At 42.2% G+C, this 22,630-nt stretch overlaps 1 protein-coding gene across 1 annotated transcript in view; it reads right to left on the reverse strand.

Annotated features, from left to right (window-relative positions):
- LOC138268687 (very low-density lipoprotein receptor-like) overlaps positions 1-22,630 on the reverse strand; it is a 47,129-nt gene that overhangs the window by 19,180 nt on the left and 5,319 nt on the right. The window contains exons 2-4 of the mRNA XM_069218591.1: positions 12,223-12,345; positions 8,533-8,910; positions 2,783-2,839 (exon numbers count right to left, since the gene is read on the reverse strand). Coding sequence (XP_069074692.1) covers positions 2,783-2,839; positions 8,533-8,910; positions 12,223-12,345 — 558 coding nt within the window. The remainder of the gene's footprint in view (positions 1-2,782; positions 2,840-8,532; positions 8,911-12,222; positions 12,346-22,630) is intronic.

Raw genomic sequence — 22,630 nt, forward strand, 5'->3', positions numbered from 1 at the left:
ACTGTGGTCGGTTTCCGTACTGTGCCCCCAATGTAACTACTGCTTTAGATGAAAATATGTTGTCGGGCAAATACTGCTACTCTGGACTTGCACACTAATGGGGTTCTCAAGGAAAGTGCCAGCCACTGCCACACACAACTTCACAGTAAACTGTGGGATTTAATGTATATATGCTCCTCTAAATTAGGCAGGTATGTCAGAAGGATTAGCAGATTGAGATTTGCTTCCCAAAGGAACACTCCACTGGAAATCATCAGCAGAATATTGTATGGCTTAAAAACCAGACATCATAAATACCAGATGCTTTTGAACATGCATAAATATCAGACTAAAGCAGTCGGACAATGATAAATTATGGTGCGGTGTACTTTCTATTAATTCTTGTAACATTTAGTAGAGGGAAGATATTTAAAGACTTTGCAGGCTAATTTGAATATGTTTCTGCCCTCAACAGAAAGCAGTTTAAGCATGCTCAGTACAGATGTGAAGAGTTTGTAAAGTTTGGTACCAGAGACCAGCCTACCAGCAGAATGATGCGCAACCTTCAGCAGGTGTAGTTTTGGAACACACATGTGTACAAACTATGTTTTCTGATATAACCAAAAAACACATGTAAAGTCATGATGAATAAAGAATTTGATGTACAGCGTTTAACCAATAACTATCATATTTCAGTGCTTGATCTGACTGAAAGTCAGGAGTGACCATGAATATTTGCTTCATCCCTAGATGTCCCTACAAATGCTCACTAAGGTCTTGGCCTCAATCAGGAGGCGGGGTTATCCCTATCACAATCTCAGGCTCTTTAGGGCTGGGTGTGTGCCAGGCTGACACCAGCCTGAGTTGATGATGGTGCTGGGTCCTGGATGATGATATGCCATTGTAACATCTGCCTCCCCATATAGAGCCATCAGCATTAGGAATCTGATAGCAATGAGGAATTACCCTTTTTAACATATATGGTATGCTGTGATACGCTGCCGCCAATGCGCAATTCTACATAAATTTCAGCTTTAATAAAAGTACAATAGATGACAGTTCTGCCTACAATCAACTCTTTTTGAAGCAATTCCGGTTTACAGTGTAGTGAATCCTAGTTCGTTTTAATGGGATAACAGGAGTTAGCTTAGCCCCAGGCTTGCAGACTCGTGCCCCCGTCACCTAGTGACTTTTAACCTACTTAGCTTGCTCTGTCTTAGCCCATTTTATTATTTATTTCTTCTAAGATGGCTGCCTTGTTTATAGTTAGGCCACTTGTTATGGGTATAATTATCAGTGTCACCGCACCAAGGCGTCAAAATCAAGCACCAAAGACAAACAAACAGTAGGTGTTCACACTTAGGGATTTTCCCTCTCTATACTTTCAAGGGATTGTTTATATTAATTGCCGTCCCAAGCATGTCTGTTATCTATTGTTTAGGAACACACCTACGTCAGGGGACCTTGTAGATCTGTATAAATACATCACACTTTAGACAGATAATCAGAGGGATTCCGACCAGAGGGCATCGCCACCATCGCTGATACCGATGCTGCAGTCGTCTTGACGCTGACCCAGTCTTCGTGTCCCTGCGGAGTCTGAGATAGAGACCTCATTCCAAAGTAACGAGGGTTGGGGGCTCCTCTCATGGACATGGCGTTGGCAGATTAGGGTCAACAAACCCAGCTCTCCTTTAGGTAGGAGGTTAGGCCTTTCACATCAGGGTATTAGGGCATATTACATCTTGTATGTCTTTTCTACGTATTGCAAGATGGTGGGGGTCTTTATAATAATGACTCTCGTCTTCACAATTCTGTTTCTTGCATTATTCATTATCCTAATCATTGCAGCCCATGCAACTTATCGCAAATTGCAGTTATGTTAAATAAAAACTATTGAAACTCTACTGCATCTTTGTCATTGCCTGTGTTTGTATGAGACATGATATATCTGTGAGAAAGGGGTAATCTCAGTTTAACCACGACACTCCCTGAGATATCATATTCTCGAGTCCATGCGTTACGGCTGCCATAAATCACCTTTTACTATTGTGTTTCTGGTGAGGTGCTGCTAGTGAGCCGGTAAGGTTGGGACCACAGTTGCGACTTGTTGTAGGAAAGGCGTAGTTGCCTACAAACAAAAGTACTGTCATCCTTAAACCAGCTGTCTTGCTCAGAGCAAGAGTCCAAACTACGACAACAGCAACAAAAAAAAGTCATCATTGATTTATATGTCAAGTTTTAAGAGTTTGGAACCCACAATAAAACGTTGCAATAGAAGATAATCTCTTTTGAAGAAAGGTTTGGTGCTCCCAGACTTTTAGCAATATCACTAGACTTTCAATGTAAAAGTTAGTTGGACATGAATGTTCTATGAACACCTACAGTGGGAATTACGTGATGATAAAGCCACCTTTATGTTCACAAGAATTTGGCACAATATTGCTTTCAGGCTAGCAATCTATATTCCTCGAGTTATCCTAGGACCTCTTGTGTTTTTCAAAGATAATCATTTCAGACTGGAAAAAATAACTTCTCCCAGATATTTGACATTATAGACCCTAATTCCATCTAGATTTTAAATGTGGACATCCTAACGAAGGAAGCTACGGTGGTGCCCTGAAGACTCCACTGTCACCATGAAATATTGTTTAACTTCTATGGGCCTAAGCATTCCAACTGAATTGAAAAGGAGTTGTAAAGTGTTTTATTGCTAACCATATGATTGATAATTCTTACATGAGGAATACATACAAAATGAAAAGTAAATAAAGACATTTAAAAGCTAAATATATCAGCCTACCTGGTACAGCAATTGCCCAATACAGGGTATTATGACCACCACAAGTAACTATACTTCCTACAAGAAAAGAAAAAAATCTGTATCAGAAAAGATGCATTTTAATTTTAGCCTAAAAACAGCTTTAGATGTTTTATCAACCTCATACAATAAAAATAAAAAAAACACGTATAAATGCATACATCGAAGGACTTTGTTAGCCCTTTATCCACGGGTCAACTGACATTCACTTGAAATTTCTGCCCACCTCATACAGCATGGAGTGCTTACTTAGCCCAATTCACCCACCTGCTGTTAAGCCTGTGATTAGTCCCATTTTTCCTTATCACAGGTACGCTAGTGTGCCACGTTCGATGGGACAAAACAACGCCACTGCTTTTTTTTTTTCCCTTACCCTCTTATCCTTGGTTTTGCTGTTAGTTCTAAGTTTGTATTTAAACTAGGTCTTTAGGGTAAATCAAAGCCAAGTATATTTCCTTAGAGTCAATGAGGTTTAAATTTTTCTGTGACGCGCATTTAAGCTAAAAAACAAAGATGTCTGTACCTATTCAATTACAGCTGCCTGCTAGGAAGCACCCAAACAGTTCTATTAAGTTATACGTAAAGGTTTTTTTTCTCATTTAAACTTTTTTTGTAGCGTGGCTGTATTTTTTCTTCATTTTATTTTGTAGCATACACTTCCAATAAAAATAAAAAAAGTTACACCAGCATTTGCAGGCCAGAACTACTGTCTTTTATAGCAAATAGGTTAACCACTAGAATAGTAATTATAACAGTCCCTGGATGCCATTTCCAACAAAAGCTTTAAACAAAGCTAGTACTCAGTGACAAATTACTTCACAAGAAACTTTTTGGTAGAAATCTCCAATTGACTAGCAGTCTTAAAGTTTGAACTTACTTTAAGAAAATGCCATCCTTAACAATTATTCTCCATGATTTTTATAGTGAGCCTGAAGAGTCTAACATGTGGAAAACCTGCAGATTTTACTAATTAGAATGACTTGCTTCTGGAAAGCCAACACTATCGATGTAGTACTGATAGAATAAGCATGACCTTCTTCTGAAAGAAAGGCTCCTAAACTTATGTGGATCTTGCAAGTCAAGGCATATCTGTTTGACGCTAGATGCACTGGCCTTCTTCCACTTGAAGTATTCCTTCCACAGGTCACAAAGAAACATAGACACCCTCCCAACGCTTTACTTCTTTCAAGTTAAACGTAACAAAAGTATCACCACTTATCAATGGAAACATTTGAAAAAAGCACTCCATGCTAGATCTCCTCATTCACCCAGAAAGTCAAAAGCATGTAAAAAGTAGACGATAAGCGAGGTGCTTAACTTGTATTTGTTTTAAAAAAAAAAAAAAAAAAAAAAAAAATAGATGCATTCTTCAAAAGCTAACAGAACTTCTCCAACCCTAATTCTTCAGATTAAGGGTGTTAGAGAAAGGGTCTCAGGCTAGGAAGTTGTAATGAAATACTCAAATTTTAGTTTTTGGGTGAATCTAGAAATGTTTTTATTGTACAAAAAAAAATCTCACTAGCATCTGCAATGAGAAGAGCCTCCTGAGGCGAGGCTGGCAGATGCATTGGTGAGTTTTCGTTCAACAGCAGCAAAATAGAAATCATAAATTGTGAGGGATTCACAAAACTCGCCCTTGTAGACGTTACAGGGCGACATGCCTGGCCTTATGACAGATCCAATCAGTCATAACCATCAAGCAGTCAATAAGATTACTTGGAATCCTTATTTCTGAGGTAATGGGTCCTTTTATTAGAGTATAATCATTGTATGAAGACGGTTTGGATTCAAAGCCGGACAAAGCAGAGTGAAAAAAAAGTTTAAAATACATGCAGAGCAGTAAATTGCATCGTTTTTAACCACTTTGAACCCTGGTCTAAACTGCAGATGGGCTCAAAACACACACCATGCATCCACTTTCTACCAATACAGATATTATAACCAAAAGCTCATTGCAGGTCGTTTTGAGTTATTGGAAACTATTCAAGACTCCATCAAATGGACAGTCCTACCCGTGACTCTGCTGTGCATGGTTTACTCTAGATTGTCAGGAAAGCACAAATTAAAGCCTCCTCAAGGGGTTGGCAGGACATGTCACTGCAACTACATTTTTTTTTTTATAAACCATATTTTATTGTTTTGAAAAACACCAATAAACATAAACGGCCACAAAAACAGTGCAATCAGGGTAGAACATTTCATTAGGAAAGTCACTAAAACACCACAATATTTGTCAATTATCCAATCTTCCAGAATATTTTTACCATCTCACCCACATTTTAAGATGCTTCTGTGGGCATCCTCTGGCCTTGTACATAGGTTCCTACAGTTTAGCACAATTGTTCATAGGCCTATACCACACTGCCACGGAAAAGCAATGTCCCTTTGAGCAATCTAGGACCTCAGGCCGCCATTTTTTGCTCACCCATCTATGTCCCTGCTCCTTTAGGATTCCTAAGATGGCAATGCAAGGGGAGGGGGCAATCGGTTTCCAAAGTAACTAGACAGAGAAGTGAGTAATCATAGACCGGTGTTGTACTATAAAAGGACATTCCAATGACATGTGGAAAAAAAATAAAATCACTTTTCGTGTCATCACACCTAAAGAACAAGTGTGGGCAGAAAGCTTTTCGGAAGGACTATGGGTAAAGTAAAAGGCATGTAAGTATATAATTTGGATAAGGCATGGAGGAGACAGCCAGCTCGATGTGGACCATACTTTTATCTCTCCTGAGGTCTACAGTGGTCAATTTACTGACAGGTGGCAAAAGGGCAGACCAGGCCACTTGCCCTGAACCGGGCAAGCAGGACCGAAGGTTTAGTCTGTTCATCAATTATTTAACTCTTCATTTCCGATCGTTTTTCCCAAAAGCTGAACCTTGATCTTGTGGACGTCCCTCCGTTTCCAACACTTACAGATGTTATGGGCCACATGCATATATATGCACATGCAAGTGGGCCACCTTCATAGAAGTCCATCGCCTATGTTCGTATTTCATGTACAGGTAAGGATTTGAGGACGTGTTCGGCCTGCTTCAACTTGCTTTCAGTAAATCCATGTTTATTATTTAATCAAACTTCTGCAGCAAGTCCATACCTATTGCTTAATTAGGAAGCACGATCTTGAATCTTCAGTGTTGAAGCAGAGTTTGTGTAAAATGTTGCATATTCTGTGCCTTTGGAATTTTCTTTTGAGTCTTCCGAAGTTCACGCGTCTTCCTAAATCGCTTGCTATAGTTTCTGTAAAAGCCGAGCACAGTCCGCACTGGTTCAGTTCTTCTATTTATTTTCTACATTCAGCACTCTTTATAGTACAATGGCTGACCTTAATGACTGATACCACTGGATGTCAGTGTTGTCACACAAAAGGATAATACATTGTGCAATTTTTTCCCGTGAATACCATGAACACCCACATAGGTTCACTAAAATACAATCTACCTGAAAAGGGATGTACTTACCACAGTTTCTGCAGAGCTTGCTCTCCGAGAGGTTAAACTAAAGGGTAGCCTCCCGAACTTTACAGAGATGAATAATTTTGTCAACTAAACAGTAAATTAACAGATATTTAATGATTACCAAATGTATCCATTTTATTTATTTCATATGAACAATTTTATGTCCCACCAAGACCATAAGATGCTAGCGTGAGCTGGTAGGGCACTATACAGTACAATATTTAATCAATGCAATTTGGTGTAAAATAAGGTGTGGTCGCAGACTCAGAAGGATTGGTTGCCTGCTAAGTTGGTGTTAAACACTAGGATTTCCAGTAGCGTGTCTGTTTTTTAGGACTATTGATTCAACATGGATTGTCAAAAAATTAGCTTGATAAAGCTGCCTGGGAGTATGGCTGGCCTGGAGAGGTATATAAAACCTAACTTTAAATGAATGGTGATTTGGATAGGAAGCCAGTGAATGTCACAGAGTATGTGGGTGGTAAAGTGATAGCATTTTATAGCACAAAAAGGTATAGCGCCTAGAACTTTCTATGTTATACATGTTAAAATGTTGTATAACCTTCGGTCAGCTAAACACAGACCAAAGGGACGCTCCCAGGTAGCTAGCTTGTACGAAAACTGTATGAGCGCTTTCAACGTATAACATGGAATAGGGCAAGTGCTCTACCTTCATGACGAAAGTGGAATAAGGATGCAGGGAGTTAGGATATTATACTGGATCTATAAAAGTCGTATTGCCATCAACCTTTTGTTTGTTAAGCTTGGAAGGAATTCTCGAGGGAAGGGAGTAGGGACACTGGTCGTGAGGAAGGCCCACAGATGTAGAAATACTATAATGGAGGAGCCGAAACATGGCGAACTAACCAAAAAAGTGAGGGAGGCATTCTAATAACTACCACACACCTCACTCCTTATTGTTTTTTTGGTCTTGTGCGGGAATGGACTAACTCATTATAAATTACTGAAATAACATCCAGTCCCAGTGCAATTTTAACCTTTTTTTCCACGAACTTGCCCATTGTGGGCAATAAAACACTCCTGCAAATTTGTTTTTAAAAAGGTCTCAAGATGAACCTGCACTGCAGTAGTATGTTCCGGGCCAAGGAGAACCCCTATGATAAAGCCTGCCACTTACCACAGATTTTTGCAAAATCCTAATAATGATTTTCTTTTTCACAGGCTAATAAGCAAGTCTAAAGGTTAGTAACAGACCACAGTAATACATGGAGGTAACTAATATTTCCAGTTAAATACAGAGTGTACAAGTCTTTGTGAAAAGGTAATACCAGCTCCCATGTCAGCCAGTAGCTATCTCCAAATTGGAAGTTGTCTCCTGGGGACAGCTTCAACTAAATGAGTCAAACCAAGGGGAAGAAGAGCAGACAGCAGCACTAGGTACTGCTGTATACTCCGTCGGATGTCCACATCCCAACATGCCACTTTTTCGAGCACTGAAAAAGCAAATGCAACATTGCATATCTGCTGTCCCTTGTGCGAATCCATCTCTAATACCTAGCTGCATGGTTCCGCAAAAGGTAGCGGCATCATGAATACTGATGATATTGGATTTCTAAATATCCTTGCAAATGGCTCGCTTGCTCTGTGCTGGTTTGACACATTACCAAAGCACAGAAAACTGGCCCGGTGACAACCCAGAGGCTTCAAAGACAAACAGACCAACCAATATAATATCTGCATCCTACTGCCCAAGTTACTTCGATTTACAAAATGCTTACTGCCACCTTGCACCAGGAAAATCAACTCTTTAATGAAAGAAGGCGCTAGACAAATTTTTCTATTGAAGTGGCAAGAAATTTGAAATTTCCTTCCGTAAGGCATTACCTCAAACACAGGATTCTTCTGAACATGTTTGGAAACCCATGTATTTTGTGATTAAATAAGGCAATCACCAGCCCCAGTCATCAACACTACTCAATGATCTCCAGCCTACAACAGAGCCCTCCTCACCATTGTACCATTATTCTTTTTATATCAATATGTCAATGTTTTACGAGAGCAGGGTGCACCAACATCTGATCGCTTTGAGGGTTTTCAATCCCATAATATGGGGCAGAAAACAGCATTAAAGCCAGCTGCTACAGGCCACGTGTCCCTCTCCTCTTGAATTCACTTATCAAAATTCCTCATTAATTCACTCACCAGATTTTATCAGAGTAAAACTGGGACATAACTTAACCTGGTCTCGCCAGCCAGGAATGCTGAAGTAAGAATGTAAAAATATAAACAACTAACGTAGATAACAAAACATACCATCACAATGGCTCTCATCACTTCTGTCCTCACAGTCCGGGTGTCCATCACATCTCCATGATTGGGGTATGCATTGTGAAGATGAGCACTGGAAATGAGAGTCTGAACAATTACTGGTAGCAAATGTTGCGGGCTGACATTTTTCTTCAGCTTCGTCTGATCCATCTGGACAGTCCTTTTCCCCATCACAGACAGAAATGTTAGGCAGGCAAAGGTTAGCTGAGCTGCAGAAAAATTCTTGGGACTCGCAAGCGGGTCGCTGGCAGCCGGCTTCGTCGCTAAGGTCCCCACAGTCATCACTGCCATCACAAACTAATCCTTTATGAACACACCGAGAATTGCTGCAGTTGAACTCAGTAGAACTGCAAGTGATGTAGCCTGAAAGCAGATGTATAACATATTAACTTGTAGAAAGCATGTAACTCCAATCATAACCTTAACATTCACAAATGAGAACGACATCATTCAAACACGATCCTGCAGCATCTTGGAGTGCATGCAAAAGAAATTTATCACGTGTGCCCAAATTACACCTCAGTGAATTATCTCTTTGCTTACCGTTACCTCCACTTGATTACCATGACAACAGGATGTCTGGTCCTCCCTAAATATCACGTGTTTTTACGGAGTGTATGCTTTGGGCACTGAGAGCGAACTCAGACTTCCAGGATATCTTATCCAATTGTTTTGTTATGTTTTATATTTTCCATAACGAACACTGTAAGTGACACAACCTACAGCTGACATCTTTCATCAACACCAGACATAACATGGAGTGCCTGAATCCTTAATAAATGGATTTCATACACACCGGAAAAGTAGCATCAGGGATTATGAACCCACCTTCACTGTGAGGATCTAATGGACAATGTATTGTAGCAAACTGGCACGTGCAAGAGACATGCCTCATTTAACATTCGTCTAACCATACACTCAAAATGAATTCCAGGCAGGACCCAAAGCATTCTGGAGTGCTGTGCGACCTGGCGGAGGAGGGTGTTAGGAGCCACAGTACAGGTGCTGTTCACAGATCTTAATGCAATCTTGGCTTGTCTAATCCTGGCCATAGGTTTTTATGCACTGAGAACTAAATGTCAAGATATTACACAACCAATAAGTAGACTAGGGAGGGAGCAGTAATCAGTGCTTGCTGTCTCTCAGTTCAAAGAAGCTTTGCCGTAAATAGTGTGTAAACTCGTATTGCAGTAAAGATGTAACAGAATTCAGGAATTGAATTGTGGGCCTGATTTAGAGTTTGGCGGTGGGTTAACTCCGTCACAAACATGACGGATATCCCGTCCGCAGTATTACGATCTCCATAGGCTATAATGGGATCATAATACGGCAGACGGGATATCCGTAACATTTGTAAAGGAGTGACCCCATTCACCAAACTCTAAATCAGGCTCTTAGAGAGTAAACAACTAAGCTTTGCAGCTAACGTTGCCACCTTTCCCAGCTGATAATACCTGCCATTTTGGGGATGTTTGGAGATTCTGTACGTGCCTCAGCTGGTTGCAATAAGGTGCTTAGTTAAATACAATTTTCTGTAAATTACACTAAGGTCTTTGATATGGTTATTCTGCATCTGTTTGCATTATTCATCGTTTAGGAAGCATATGCACATCTATTTTATTTTCATATGATAACTTCCTATATTTGTTATTTTTTTAGTTTATGCTGCAAAGATAGAAAAATACAAGCTTTGGTTGCTTTACTCAATATTGTTACTGACCTTAAAATAAAAATACATAAAAGGCTGACCATGTGCAGCCTTATGTACAGGTTACTAGAGTTGAAACACTTTAAAAAACAAACACTACTTAGCTCGAAGAGAGGAAATTAACTTCTACATTACCCCAGAACCTATATATAACCTCTTTGTAGGTTCCGCTTTAATCGGGATTTAGTACCAATCATGTCAAACCTTTTAGACTAAAATACATGGTTAGCAATTTATGCTGAATTGTAAGATTTGTGTAGTTTAGCTACTGCAACACCTTTTTCCATACCATTACACAATATCATTTCCTCATACTATTGAGGGTAACTCTGAAGATTTCGGCGCCTTCACGGTAGCCACTTTAAAGGCAAGCACTAGTGTAAATCTGCTAGCTAAAGAGAAATGCTGCTTCTTATTCACAGAAGGGTGAAGGGTGCAGTCACTATGCAGCGGACATTCATTTCATTGAAAAAAGGGCACATTCTGCAGTGTTTACCTTCTGGAAGGATAAATCATGCTACTCTGATGACAGCATCGGGCAACATGCAGTCTCCTGACAGTTTAAAGTAGCAACTATTCGGGCAAGTCTTTTCTGCAGAAAATGTATTAACGGACAAGTCTGAAATCTCTGCTTCTATCCCTGTGGCAGGGTTGGCATAAGGACATCCCAAGCATGTGAGAGATAAAAAGAGCACAAATTCCAATTACAGGTATAAAAGTACACACACATACACAGGCCCCAGAACACACAATTTCATCTGTCCATTGAGCAAAAATCATGCATCCACCCACCTGCCACCAATCCATGTGCCCTCATTGTGGGTTACACCATCTGTCTGCCCTCACACACTAATCCACCAATACCCATGAATCAATGTTTCTAGTAGAAGGCATCTATGTAATCTGCTATGTCATAGTGATAGTCATGTTATCTTGAAGGCACTCTGTGGGCGAGAGTCCTTAGGTGATCATTTGGTGCAGCCTGTTTACCAACTTGGTCTGTTTGGTGTGGTCATCTTTGTACCACTAAAATCGTGATTGGTATACAAAGTAATATCAGTCGATCTACCTGGACGAAAGCCAACATGCCTTATAGTCAACAATGCAAAACTTATCTTTGCGCAACATGAAATTCTTTTCCTGGCCACAATCTCTCCAGTCCATAAAGATAAACCAATGTTTATTGAGAAAAAAATCAGAGGCTACAATAACTATATATCCAACTTTGAGGGTGAAGTTTTAACCACTAACACTAGTCACTAAATTCTTTTCACCAGGGTGCACTGACCTTGACTCACTCTCCCCACTTCTGAGGGGTAACTAAAACAAAAAAAGAAGGAAAAATCAATCATCATAAAATCTCCCTTTGTGACATTAAGATGTGTTCTACTGTGATTCAGACAGTTCTGGGTTTGGATAAATAAGATTTTATTCACACCTACTTGTCCCTAAACAGGGGGATTCCCACATGCTCTCAAAGAACAGATTTCTCAGAAAGAGGACTGCGACCAAGTGTGGTAGAGGGTGAAAAATGTCAGAAAAATAAAAAAGAAATCAATCAGCCATATTAGACGGAATGTTTATCTCACTGAGAAATCTACAACCCTCTTTTTAACAGTGTTTTCCCAAATCATCTGGTCAAACCAAGAGTCTCTTCCCAATTGCCCTTGGTAGGAAGTATATTGCATGTCTGACCTATATAAATGCAATCTCTTCAGAATGTAAAGTCTATGGAACAATGTCACATTTCTATTCTGAGCTCTATAGTTATTCTTATTGTGTATCATTCTTGTGGAAAACACCGCAATCTAAGAAATAAAACAAGACATTAATTCATTTTGCCGAACCCTTAAAGCTAAAAAATTAAAGAGAAAGAAACAGGAATGATGTGAGTCCTACGATGAGACACATATGGTACTCCAACAATAGAATAAAACCAAAGTACAGGGCTGGTTTTGTTAACTTACCACAGTCCAATTCATCACCACCATCCAGACAGTCGTCATCTCCATCGCACTTCCATGACAGTGGGATGCAATCCCCATTTCCGCACACATGTTGCTTTGAATTACATGATGCCTCAAAGGACCCTTTTAGAGAACAAGTGTGCATTTAGTTAAACAAATGCAAACAAAACAAACATTATTCACCTTTTTGTGTTAGGCAACATAATATTGCAAAGCTTTCCTGTTGGGGCATAGCAAATTGGTGAAATTAAATTAATTGTTTTTGAAAGATGCAGGATGGAACGTCCCTCTCTGCCGCTGTACTTTCCAGCCAAGCAACATCCCAGAACCTCCTCTACAAAACTTGCTGCACTGCCCTATCATAGCCTGGTTTTCACCTCCTTGTTCCCTTACCCAGCACCCTTCAAAGATGCAGTGTACCTAAAGTCAATATATGGAATCACCGCCTAGCACTGGGAAAGCCAATATTTCTGGTGATGATTACTAGCCCATTTTAACTTTGGCATTTTTTTTCCCTCATGGTTTTTGGAAAACTCTTTTGTTGGGACTCTAGTCAATACCACTTCTCTGTGCTGTAGTAGCTGTAAAGGGCAGAAATTTTTTTTTTATACACATCAGCAGAGCAATGGTTCAAAACAGCTAGGTGAAACCCCACTATAAATAGGTGCATGTATGTATCACTGAAAAAAACAAAGCTTAAAATGACGTTCAGTTACGTGAAAATATCAGTTTAAAATTCAAATTTAAACTAAAAAAACAATGAAATTCACCTGTTAATTAAATGTAACTTGCACTCGCCACCCACAGCATTGCCATCAATTATGTCATTTCAAATGTTATCAGTGATGTTATCAATAATAATGTCACACAACATAACAAGAGTGATATAATATGTGAGGTCATACAAAGTACATGGCAAATGCGCCAGTTATGCTACTTCCGTTAATTAGAACAGGTAAATTTCAGTGTTTTTTCTTAGTTTAAAATGGTAATTGGCATTTCACCTAAATAGAACATCACTTTAACCATTTTTTCTGTAAATTTCTAGGGTTTAATGTAACATAAGCTATTACCATACATATCAATAATATCACATTAACCTTCAATTTGTTCTATTACTTTCTAATGTTTTTTTTTTTTTACCTAAAGTAAGATTTTATTACCATACCTAACTATGCCAACCACCCACATGGGGCACCAAACCAACCCCTGTCCCTACCTTTCTAAATGTTTTTCTTTAAGTTGTGTCTTGTCAATGTAATTGTTTTTTAAACAGGTTTATTTGGAATAAAAATAACTGATTTGAACAAACATTTCTCATTAATCACGTATTCGCAGCTGCCACGGTTTCCGTTTGGTTATGTGTGACATATTCATGGCTTAAGTGTGCTCATGTGTGACATTTCAAATCCTTATGTGTGACACTCTGACACTGTGGGCCTGATTACGACCTTGACGGATGGGATTACTCCATCACAAACATGATGGATATCCTGGCTGCCGTATTACAATTCTATGTCAGGACCGGAGGCGAGGATTATGCAGTTCTTTCTTCATTTTTTATTATACAGCAGGTTCAGAGTTTACAAAAAACACATCTAAACCACAAGTCCCATGAGTCCGTTGTCATAGCAACCATAGTCCAATGAGACTCCATTAACTCTAACAGTGTAAATGCCCACAGACACGTCACTCTTCCTCTTTCTTCACTGCACCTAGTGACAGATAAGTGCCTTTCTGCCTCTGTGCACGTCTTCTGTGATTTGAAGTGTGTATTTGGCTATTTGGGACTGTGCAAACGTATATGCTCGCTAACTTGTTTGGTCTGTTGTAGCAACCTTGTTGCTACGACGCATTGCCGCAGCGCGGGAGGCTATTTTGAAGCTTGAGCGCTTTCTCTTGCGGTGGCGCGTCGGTCCCTCTAGAGGGCGCGTGTCTCGATTTCGCCAAGTTTTCGTAGCGCGAAACGCTTTGCAATCAGCGCTTTGAACCTTAGTGCGCTAGGGGTTATTTAAGAGCCTAGGCTCTTCTTCTACCCTTCCAACCCCCCAAATTACACCGCGTTTGCGGTCTGATTAAACCCTAGAGCAGAAGAACGCTCTAAGAGCCTCCAAATGCGTTTTTAACGCATTTTTTTTTAGCTTTTGCAGGCTTGTGGTCCTAGTTTGGACTTTTTTTTCCTGACAGATTTGGGGGGAGGCTGCCCTAATTATTCTGGGTTTATTTCTGTCATATTCCTCGGAGTCCACGGTATGCATGCAAGAGCGTGGCGCAGCTTGCGTAGCAAGTCTCCAAAGGGCCCGGCGTGTTTGGGTTGACGGGGTTGCACATTGTGCATCACCCAAGAAATCACACAAGTGCGCTGCAGGACACCTCGGGGACCTTGAGCCCTTAACCGACATTCCCAGCAAAAGTGTGCGCGTGCAGACCCAATTACCCTGCCGGGAGGGCTCCTTACCCAGAGTAATAGGTGGGAAGCTCCACCAAAAATTGGACCTTCTTGTGGGGTCACAGTCGGGCATTGCAGGGGACTCTGAGGGGGACTCTTCCTCGGTTGAGGAGCTTGAATCTGGCCATCCTTGGCGTCCGGGAGCCTCCATACCGGATACGCTGGATCCAAGGGAATCAGATTCGGATATGTTTGAGCCGGAGGGGATTTACCATCCTCGCTCCTCGGAATGGTGGCCAAATAGCAAGGTGGCTGACTATGTGGCAAGCAAGATCCGCCAGCCTCTGGACAAACAGGTTCGGGCCCGGCTGAAGGCCGAATGTCAGGCAAGGTAGGGTGCGGACAAGGTAGCGGCCACTCCCGAAATCTATCCCAAGAGGTGTACTTTTTTCGCAAAGTACGTCAGGGATCCAAACAAAGGGATAGATCAGTCTTGGCGGGCGTGTCAGGACAAGCTCCTGGACGTAGTGGGACCACTAACCCAGATTATACAGTCGTCGGAACGCGCAAAACAGTCAAATACACCACTTCAAATCGAAGTAGTGGCAGGATGGGCCCAGAGAGCAATTTGTCTATTGGGCAACGCCAATTGCGCCTTCTCGGCCGAGAGACGGCGCTCCTTGCTTATAAAAATTGACCCCAAGTTAAGGGAGTTATCATCCTCGGAGGCAGGGGCGGTGGCACAGGGTCATTTGTTTGGAGATCCTTTTGTCATGGAGCTCAGAAAATTTGTGGCCACGTTTTCGGCCCTCGATAAGGCGCAATCTTCAATTAAAAAGATCTTTCCTGGCAAGGTTTTTGGAGGGGCCGGACGAGGTAAGGGCCGCTCTTCCGGCCGACAGTTCCAGCAAGGCCCTGGTTCCTACATACAATCTGGATGGCGGGACGGTCGCCAGGGAACCTTCTTCCCCAACAGGGGCAAAGGAAAAGGCAGAGCGAGTAGGATCACCTGAGGAGCTTCCAAGCCCCAAGAGGCACTTTGGGTAAGGATTACCCCTTTTTCCCCCTCAACATCGGGGCGGGGGGCTAACGTTTGTTCAAACGAAATTGGGAACTCATAACCTCAGATGCGTGGGTTCTGCAGACTGTATCGGGTTTCCACATAGAGTTTTGCGGAACTCCGGTACAGGAAGAACTTCCCAGACCTTTACTCTTCTCAGCAACAGACTCCGCTCTCATAGATGCAGAGGTTCAAGCACTATTGCGCAAAGGCGCCATTTGCACCTCTTTTCTACACCCAAGAGGTTTTGTCAGCAACCTTTTTTTGGTGGAGAAAAAGGACAAAGGGTTCCGCCCGGTGATCAACCTTCGTTCTTTCAACGATTGGGTAGTATATCGACATTTCAAAATGGAAGGTATACACTTGCTCCAAGATATCCTCCTGCCGGGAAATTGGATGGTCCGTCTGGACCTCAAAGATGCGTACCTTACGGTGCCCATTTTTCCCCCCTCATCACAGGTTCCTGCAGTTTCTTTGGAGGGATCAGGTGTTTGAATTCACCTCTCTCCCGTTCGGACTGTCGTCAGCTCCTTGGTGTTTTACCAAGCTCCTCAAACCGGTGATAGAATTCCTTCGTTCCCATGGGGTTTGCCTCATTATTTACCTGGACGATATCCTCTTAATGGATCAATCCAGGTCGCAACTCATATGCAACGCGAGCATGACTATTGCTCTTCTGCTGGACCTGGTGTTTAGGATCAACCAACGGCAATCCAATCTGCTTCCTTCGCAGACAATGGTTTTTCTGGGTTTCCTCATAGACTCCAAGGCAGCATCCCTCAGTCTCCCACTGCAGAAGATCTCCAAACTCAAGAAAGAGTTGCGGATAGTTTTGAGACGCGACAGGATCTCGCTTCGACAGCTCACCAGGGTGGTGGGGTTACTCTCCTCATTGTTCAGGCCATTTTTCCAGGACCCCTTTACTACAGGGCTCTCCAGGGTCTCAAAAGCACATCATCTTTGCCGCGGTCTCACATATTCAGAACTGATCTCTCTCAACCCGGAGGAAAGAACGGAGTTGCAATGGTGGCTGGACCACATGGAGGCATGGAATGGCAGGGCCATATTTGGTTCCTCCCTCGACCTAGTCATAGAGCTGGATGCCAGCCTACACGGATGGGGAGCCTGCTGCGGGGACATATCCTTCGGGGGACGTTGGACCCCTCAGGAATTCAACATGCATATCAATTGTCTAGAGCTTTTAGCAGGCTGGTTTGCGATCAAATCCCTGGCTCGGGACAGGGTCTCTTGCGTGGTCCTTCTTCGGATGGACAACGTGTCGGTGGTACAATACATCAACCGACTGGGGGGGGGGGGGGGGGGGGGGGGGAGGGGGGAGAGGGCACTCAGTCGAGGGCCCTAGCGGACCTAGCAAAAGACTTTTGGCATTTTTGCCTTGCACATCAGATTTCGGTCACAGTGGAGTACCTGCTGGGTTCTCCGAATGCTTTGGCGGATTGGAACTCCAGGTTCCTGCTGGATTCCAGCGATTGGCAGCTAGACCCGACGGTCTTCCGGGCGATTATGGCTCAGTGGGGGTCCCTGTTCAGAGGATCTCTTTGCTTCCAGGTGGAACACCCATCTTCCTCGGTACTTCAGCTGGCGCCCGGACCTGGGAAAGGAGGCCGTGGATGCGTTTCTGCAGGACTGGGGCCCACTCCAGGGGTATGCTTTTCCTCCTTTCCTGCTGATTCCTAGGGTTTCAGCCCAAGTTCGTCGTCAGGGAGCGACCGTCATCCTAGTGACCCCCTGTGGTGCTCCCAAGCATGGTTTCCAGCTCTTCTGGAACTCTCGTGCGACTTGCCTCTCCGACTTCCGGTTTTTCCTTCGATCCTTCGGGATCCGATGGGTCAGTTCCACCCTCTGGTCCTTCAAGGCCATCTATCTCTGGTGGCCTGGAAGATTTCAGGACTCGATGGCAAGATCGCCGACTTTCGCAGGAAGCTCAAGGTTTCATCGCCCAGGCCTGGGCTCCAGGGACTGGTAAGCCATACAGGTCTGCATGGTCTCGATGGGCTCGCTGGTGTATGAACAGGCATACAGATTCCATGGGGGCCCACATTACTGATATCATGAATTTCCTAGCAGAACTGGCGGCTGCTGGTCTGTCTTATTGTACAGTGAATTCCTTTTGGTCGGCTATTAAGACAGGTCATCCCCTTCTCGATAATCAGCCCATAGGAGCTCATCCTTGGGTGTGTAAACTTCTCAAAGGTATCAGACTTTCCCATCTTCCGGAACCCAGGTACTCGGAGTTATGGGATGTCAATCTGGTTCTACATCTGTTATCCTCGTGGCAGGACAAACAGTTTCTCTCCAGAAAGGAGTTGTCAGCTAAACTAGCAATGTTGTTGTGTCTTATATCCTGCAAAAGGGTTTCGGATGTCAGAGCCCTGGATGTTTCAGGTAGAAGTGTTTTCTCCAGATGGCGTAACTTTTACAGTTGCCCGTAGGACCAAATGTAATACCAGGTCTGTATCTTATCCGGCGTTCCCTTTTGCTCCTAAGCTGTGCACAGTACATTGCTTAAAGGCGTATGAGGAGATGACTGCTGATCTTCGTCCTTCGGGTGAAGGTCAGCTGTTGATTTCATTGAAGAAGCCCTTTAAAGCGGTCTCTTCCCCTACCATTGCGAGGTGGATCAGATGGATCTTAGCAGAAGCTGGTATTGACATACAAGTTTTTGGAGCTCATTCGACAAGAGGTACCATGGCCTCCAAGGCTGTTCACATGGGTGGTAGATTGGAGGACATAATGAATGCGGCGGATTGGTCCTCGGAGTCGGTTTTTAAAAAATTATATTTTAAACCGATTCAGGAGGAGGCCTCGCTGGTGGTGAGTAAGCATTGAACCTGCATAATCCTCGCCTCCGGACCTGACATAGAATGCGAAATTTCCTAGCTATCGTGAAGGAAAGTTTCAATTCTATTAAGGACACAGAGGTGAGGATTATCCCGCCCCACACGTAGTGCGTGTCCTGCCCACCCGGAAGCTGTCGTTTGGAATTGGTACGATGGTGGTATTCTTATGTTATATTGTACATGCATGCTCATATGTATTGACCTTGCATCTTGGTGTGTATAACTGTACTGCCACTACTCTGTAGATTGATTTTCTCTTATACTCTACAACTTTGTTTTCTTTGAAATAGTATGTTTCAGCTGCTTCATGCTTCGAGTTTTCGCATGGCTTAAATATGTGTTTCTCGTAGGTTCGGAAGCAGCGGCCACTTGAGGAATTGGATGTCCCTTCGCAGTGAAGTCGAGGGGGAGTGACGTGTCTGTAGGCATTTATACTGTTCGAGTTAATGGAGTCTCATTGGACTATGGTTGCTATGACAGCAGACTCATGGGACTTGTGGTTCAGATGTGTTTTTTTGTTGAACTTTGAACCTGCTGTATAATAAAAAGTGAAGAAAGAACTGCATAATCTGCGCCTCTGTGTCCTTAATAGAACTGAAACTTGATAGCTAGGAAATTTTGCAGTTCCATTATATCCTATGGAACTTGTAATACAGCGGACGGGGTATCAGTCACATCTGTTAAAGACTAATCCCCTCCGCCAAGATCTTAATCAGGCCCTTTATCATGAGTAGAACAATGCAGCAATGTACAAATTAGTAATCTAGTACATGGCAGAAATGACCCCTTTTCATCATATGTATTGATCAAGCAACTGCCTTAAAACAACTCCAAAGCTCTTACTTGCTTATATATGGCCGTATAAATAATTGTGGTGCCACAATAAACAAGTCATCTGTGGGTAGTACCTTTGTTATTTTAAGCTATATACTTCGGAAACTTGAAAGCTATGATCTAGAAAACTGCAAAAATATCTAATGTCTTATTGTATCAGTAGCTGGTTTTCTGTGGTGCGTCTGATCAATCGAACTGTGCTAGGAAGGAGTTTGCAAGTGTTTTGTGATGTAAGCAGAAATTTTTTAATATAAACTCTAAATGCCCTCTTTCACTGCAGGACAGATGTCCACTTGTGTAGTCTGGCTTGAAGGTTCTATTTGTTCTCTATTTTGGTCTCATGTTGCATTACCAGTTATAGGGACTAACACCTTCAAATTAACAATTTTGCTCCTTTCCGTATTTGACAGTCACACTTTGGTGTGTTTATTTGCAAATGATAGAAGGTCATCCAGTTAACACTGAGAGTCTAAGAGCTGCTTGGCTGACCTCTAGAAAGGAAATCGAGAAATAATCGGTGTATGCCATGTGCATGAAGCTCTGAGGTTCAGCCATAGCTCTCAGTTCAGAGAGCTGAGGTCAGGCTCTGCTTACCTTCAGCTGCAGCAAGGCTGAGAAGCTAGCTGCACTCCAAGAACTTTAGGCTCTCCGTGTCGGCAGGCGGTTGGTTACACTGGTGCACTGCCGTGAGAGGGACACAGCGTGCAGGACCTGAGGTGCCAAGCCTCACTCTGGCACCAATAGCCACACAAGATGAAGGAACACAGTTTTACCTATGAATACCCGCCAGTTTTAAGGCCCAATAGAAACACTACACTGGTTGGGGTAGTTGCCACAAACAATAGGCAAGGTACCCCAGCCCCCCAGCCCAATTCACATGAGGTTCACAACGGGGTAATGATTCACTTTGGATAGGATAATCTTTTGTTGTGACAAGCGGGCCACGAGACATGGTACAGCCTCTGAGGCAGCAGCCGGGTCTCACCTTGAGTAAGTGCAGTCAGCTGAGTACCCTGCCCATGTGGCGCCACTGTGAGGGTTCAGTTGCAGCTTATACTAGTGCCAAATTTTATTTTGCCATAATAATAATTTAAACTCAGACACTAACTCTAGTATGCAATGTTGATCTCGTCTGAAGCACAGTGTTCACAGCAATCGCCCCACTGCTATTAATGCAGCTCCTGTTATGAGTCACGCTCCCAGCTTGTGCCTCGCAGCGTGCAGGTGGTTTCAAGGCACTAATAAAGTGTGACTAATCCATTTTTGAGCGGCTCAGCGGACCACCACACTTAAATACGTTAGTCTAACTCAGTGATATTCGAAGTATGGCCCAGGGAACCTTTACCTGCGGCTCCCTGGTCAAGAGCAGCACTGGGCTACTGTTTACTGGACTGATTACAAACATTAAAATGATGTTAAATAAACATCAAGCGTTTAGTCAAAGGTCAACGGAATTTAAAGAAAAGTAACTAAGGTATCGTGCACCATTTAACTTTATAAACACCTTCATTTTTTAAAAACATCTTGCAGCAAAAGTGTAAAAGTATGAGAAACACATCTTGAAGTCATGTATTTTGAGGTCCTCATATGTAAAAATGAGAAAAAAAGAGGAAAGTGAAATAAAAACAATTGCCTGGATCACACAATTTGATTAAGTGGAGAAGCCAGGAATAATCCCATGTTATTGGTTAAACATTGTGCAATTCAGACACTAGATGTATATGCCTCGCTTCCCCTGCACCTACTTTACCCACGTCCGCCACCCTGCTGGTACCAATGCGGCCCTCTGTCACATTTCAGACCAAATTTTGTGGCCCCTGGGAAAATGTTTGCGAGTAACCATGGTCTATCCTCTGATGTGTGGCACTTGGCATGGCTGCGTATCACCAGCATGTGCCATCAGAACATTGTTGTGGTCAGAAAATATCATTACACTTGACATAATCATATAATTAATAATGTCAAATTATTCACTTATTCACTAGCTCTCTGCTTTACGTGTTCTTATAAACCACAAATGGGCTTAATGGAAAATGCGGTTGCTGGAAACCAGTGATATAAATATGTTCCTAGACAGGAGGCCCTATAACTCACAGCTTACTCTTTTTATACTCTATAAAATATAAAACAGCACAAAAGAACCTGTTTTCATGGTGCCTCTGAAATGGCAAGTAGGTAAGAGGTGACGGCATTATATTCTCTTTGACACAGAGAAATTCTGCTTCAGTTGATGATTTACCCAGATTTTTATTATATCACACCTGTCTGTAAATGGCTGATGTTTATAACAGAATCTATTTAACACACCTATCCGTGAACCAAACCTCAGCAACTGCAGTAAAAGGAACAGAACGCAACTGAATCAATAGTGGAAAAATGCAAAACCTGGATGATAACAAATTATGTTAATACTTTCTCACCTAGAACAGGATTAACCCTTTCAAATTAAAAAGGTATATCTTCCAATAGTGAACAGCTGTGTGCAGAAGAAGATGGGGATTGACAATGTTTTCTAAGAAAAACATACCAGCTCCTGACTTAATCTTATGCCAGACGCATAAGATTTGTCTAGATTAAAAAACTTGTAAAATGTAATTTGGCACAGAAAGTACAATGTTGACACCTCTAATTCTAAGCAACATTCAAATTCAGGTAATGAGCAGTATCAGGTTGGGGCAGCCCATACCAACAAGGAGGTGGCCACATGGAGCTAATTGCCACTATTGGCTGTTTTTAAATGATTTTGGTGTAGGGGTTCACAGGACCACAGTTAAAATTGTCACAATGTAGCAGTCATTAATGTTTCTTTGGAAACACACAACAGAAAAATAGAGCACAGACTAACCCCTTCCATGACGGTGCTCATGCACCCCATCGATAGACATTTTTCAATATTCCCTGGTACTTTTCCAAAAAGTTTATCCCCTTTGAATTACTAACTACAAGCAGCTTTCTTTCTTTTTTCAATGACGCATCCAAAGTGATCGTTGCACACCCCATCTACCTATCCTAAGATATGCAATGGAAAATACGTTTTCACTTTTTTTTTTTTAAACAATATTTTCTTACATTTGACACCCAGACGGGCACGCCAAAAAGAAAAAATTGTTGTGAATATCCCAAATGTGGCAATATCAAACTGGGTGTAGTCTTCAAAATATGTTGCAATGCAGGAAAGGCACTTAATTATATTTAATGCATACCATTAAATTATGGCACAATCACTAGTTTCACCATTCTTTCAAGCTAGGCAAAAGCCAAAGA

This window comes from Pleurodeles waltl, chromosome 12 (genome assembly GCF_031143425.1).
Source record: "Pleurodeles waltl isolate 20211129_DDA chromosome 12, aPleWal1.hap1.20221129, whole genome shotgun sequence".
In the NCBI taxonomy this organism is placed as follows: domain Eukaryota; kingdom Metazoa; phylum Chordata; class Amphibia; order Caudata; family Salamandridae; genus Pleurodeles; species Pleurodeles waltl.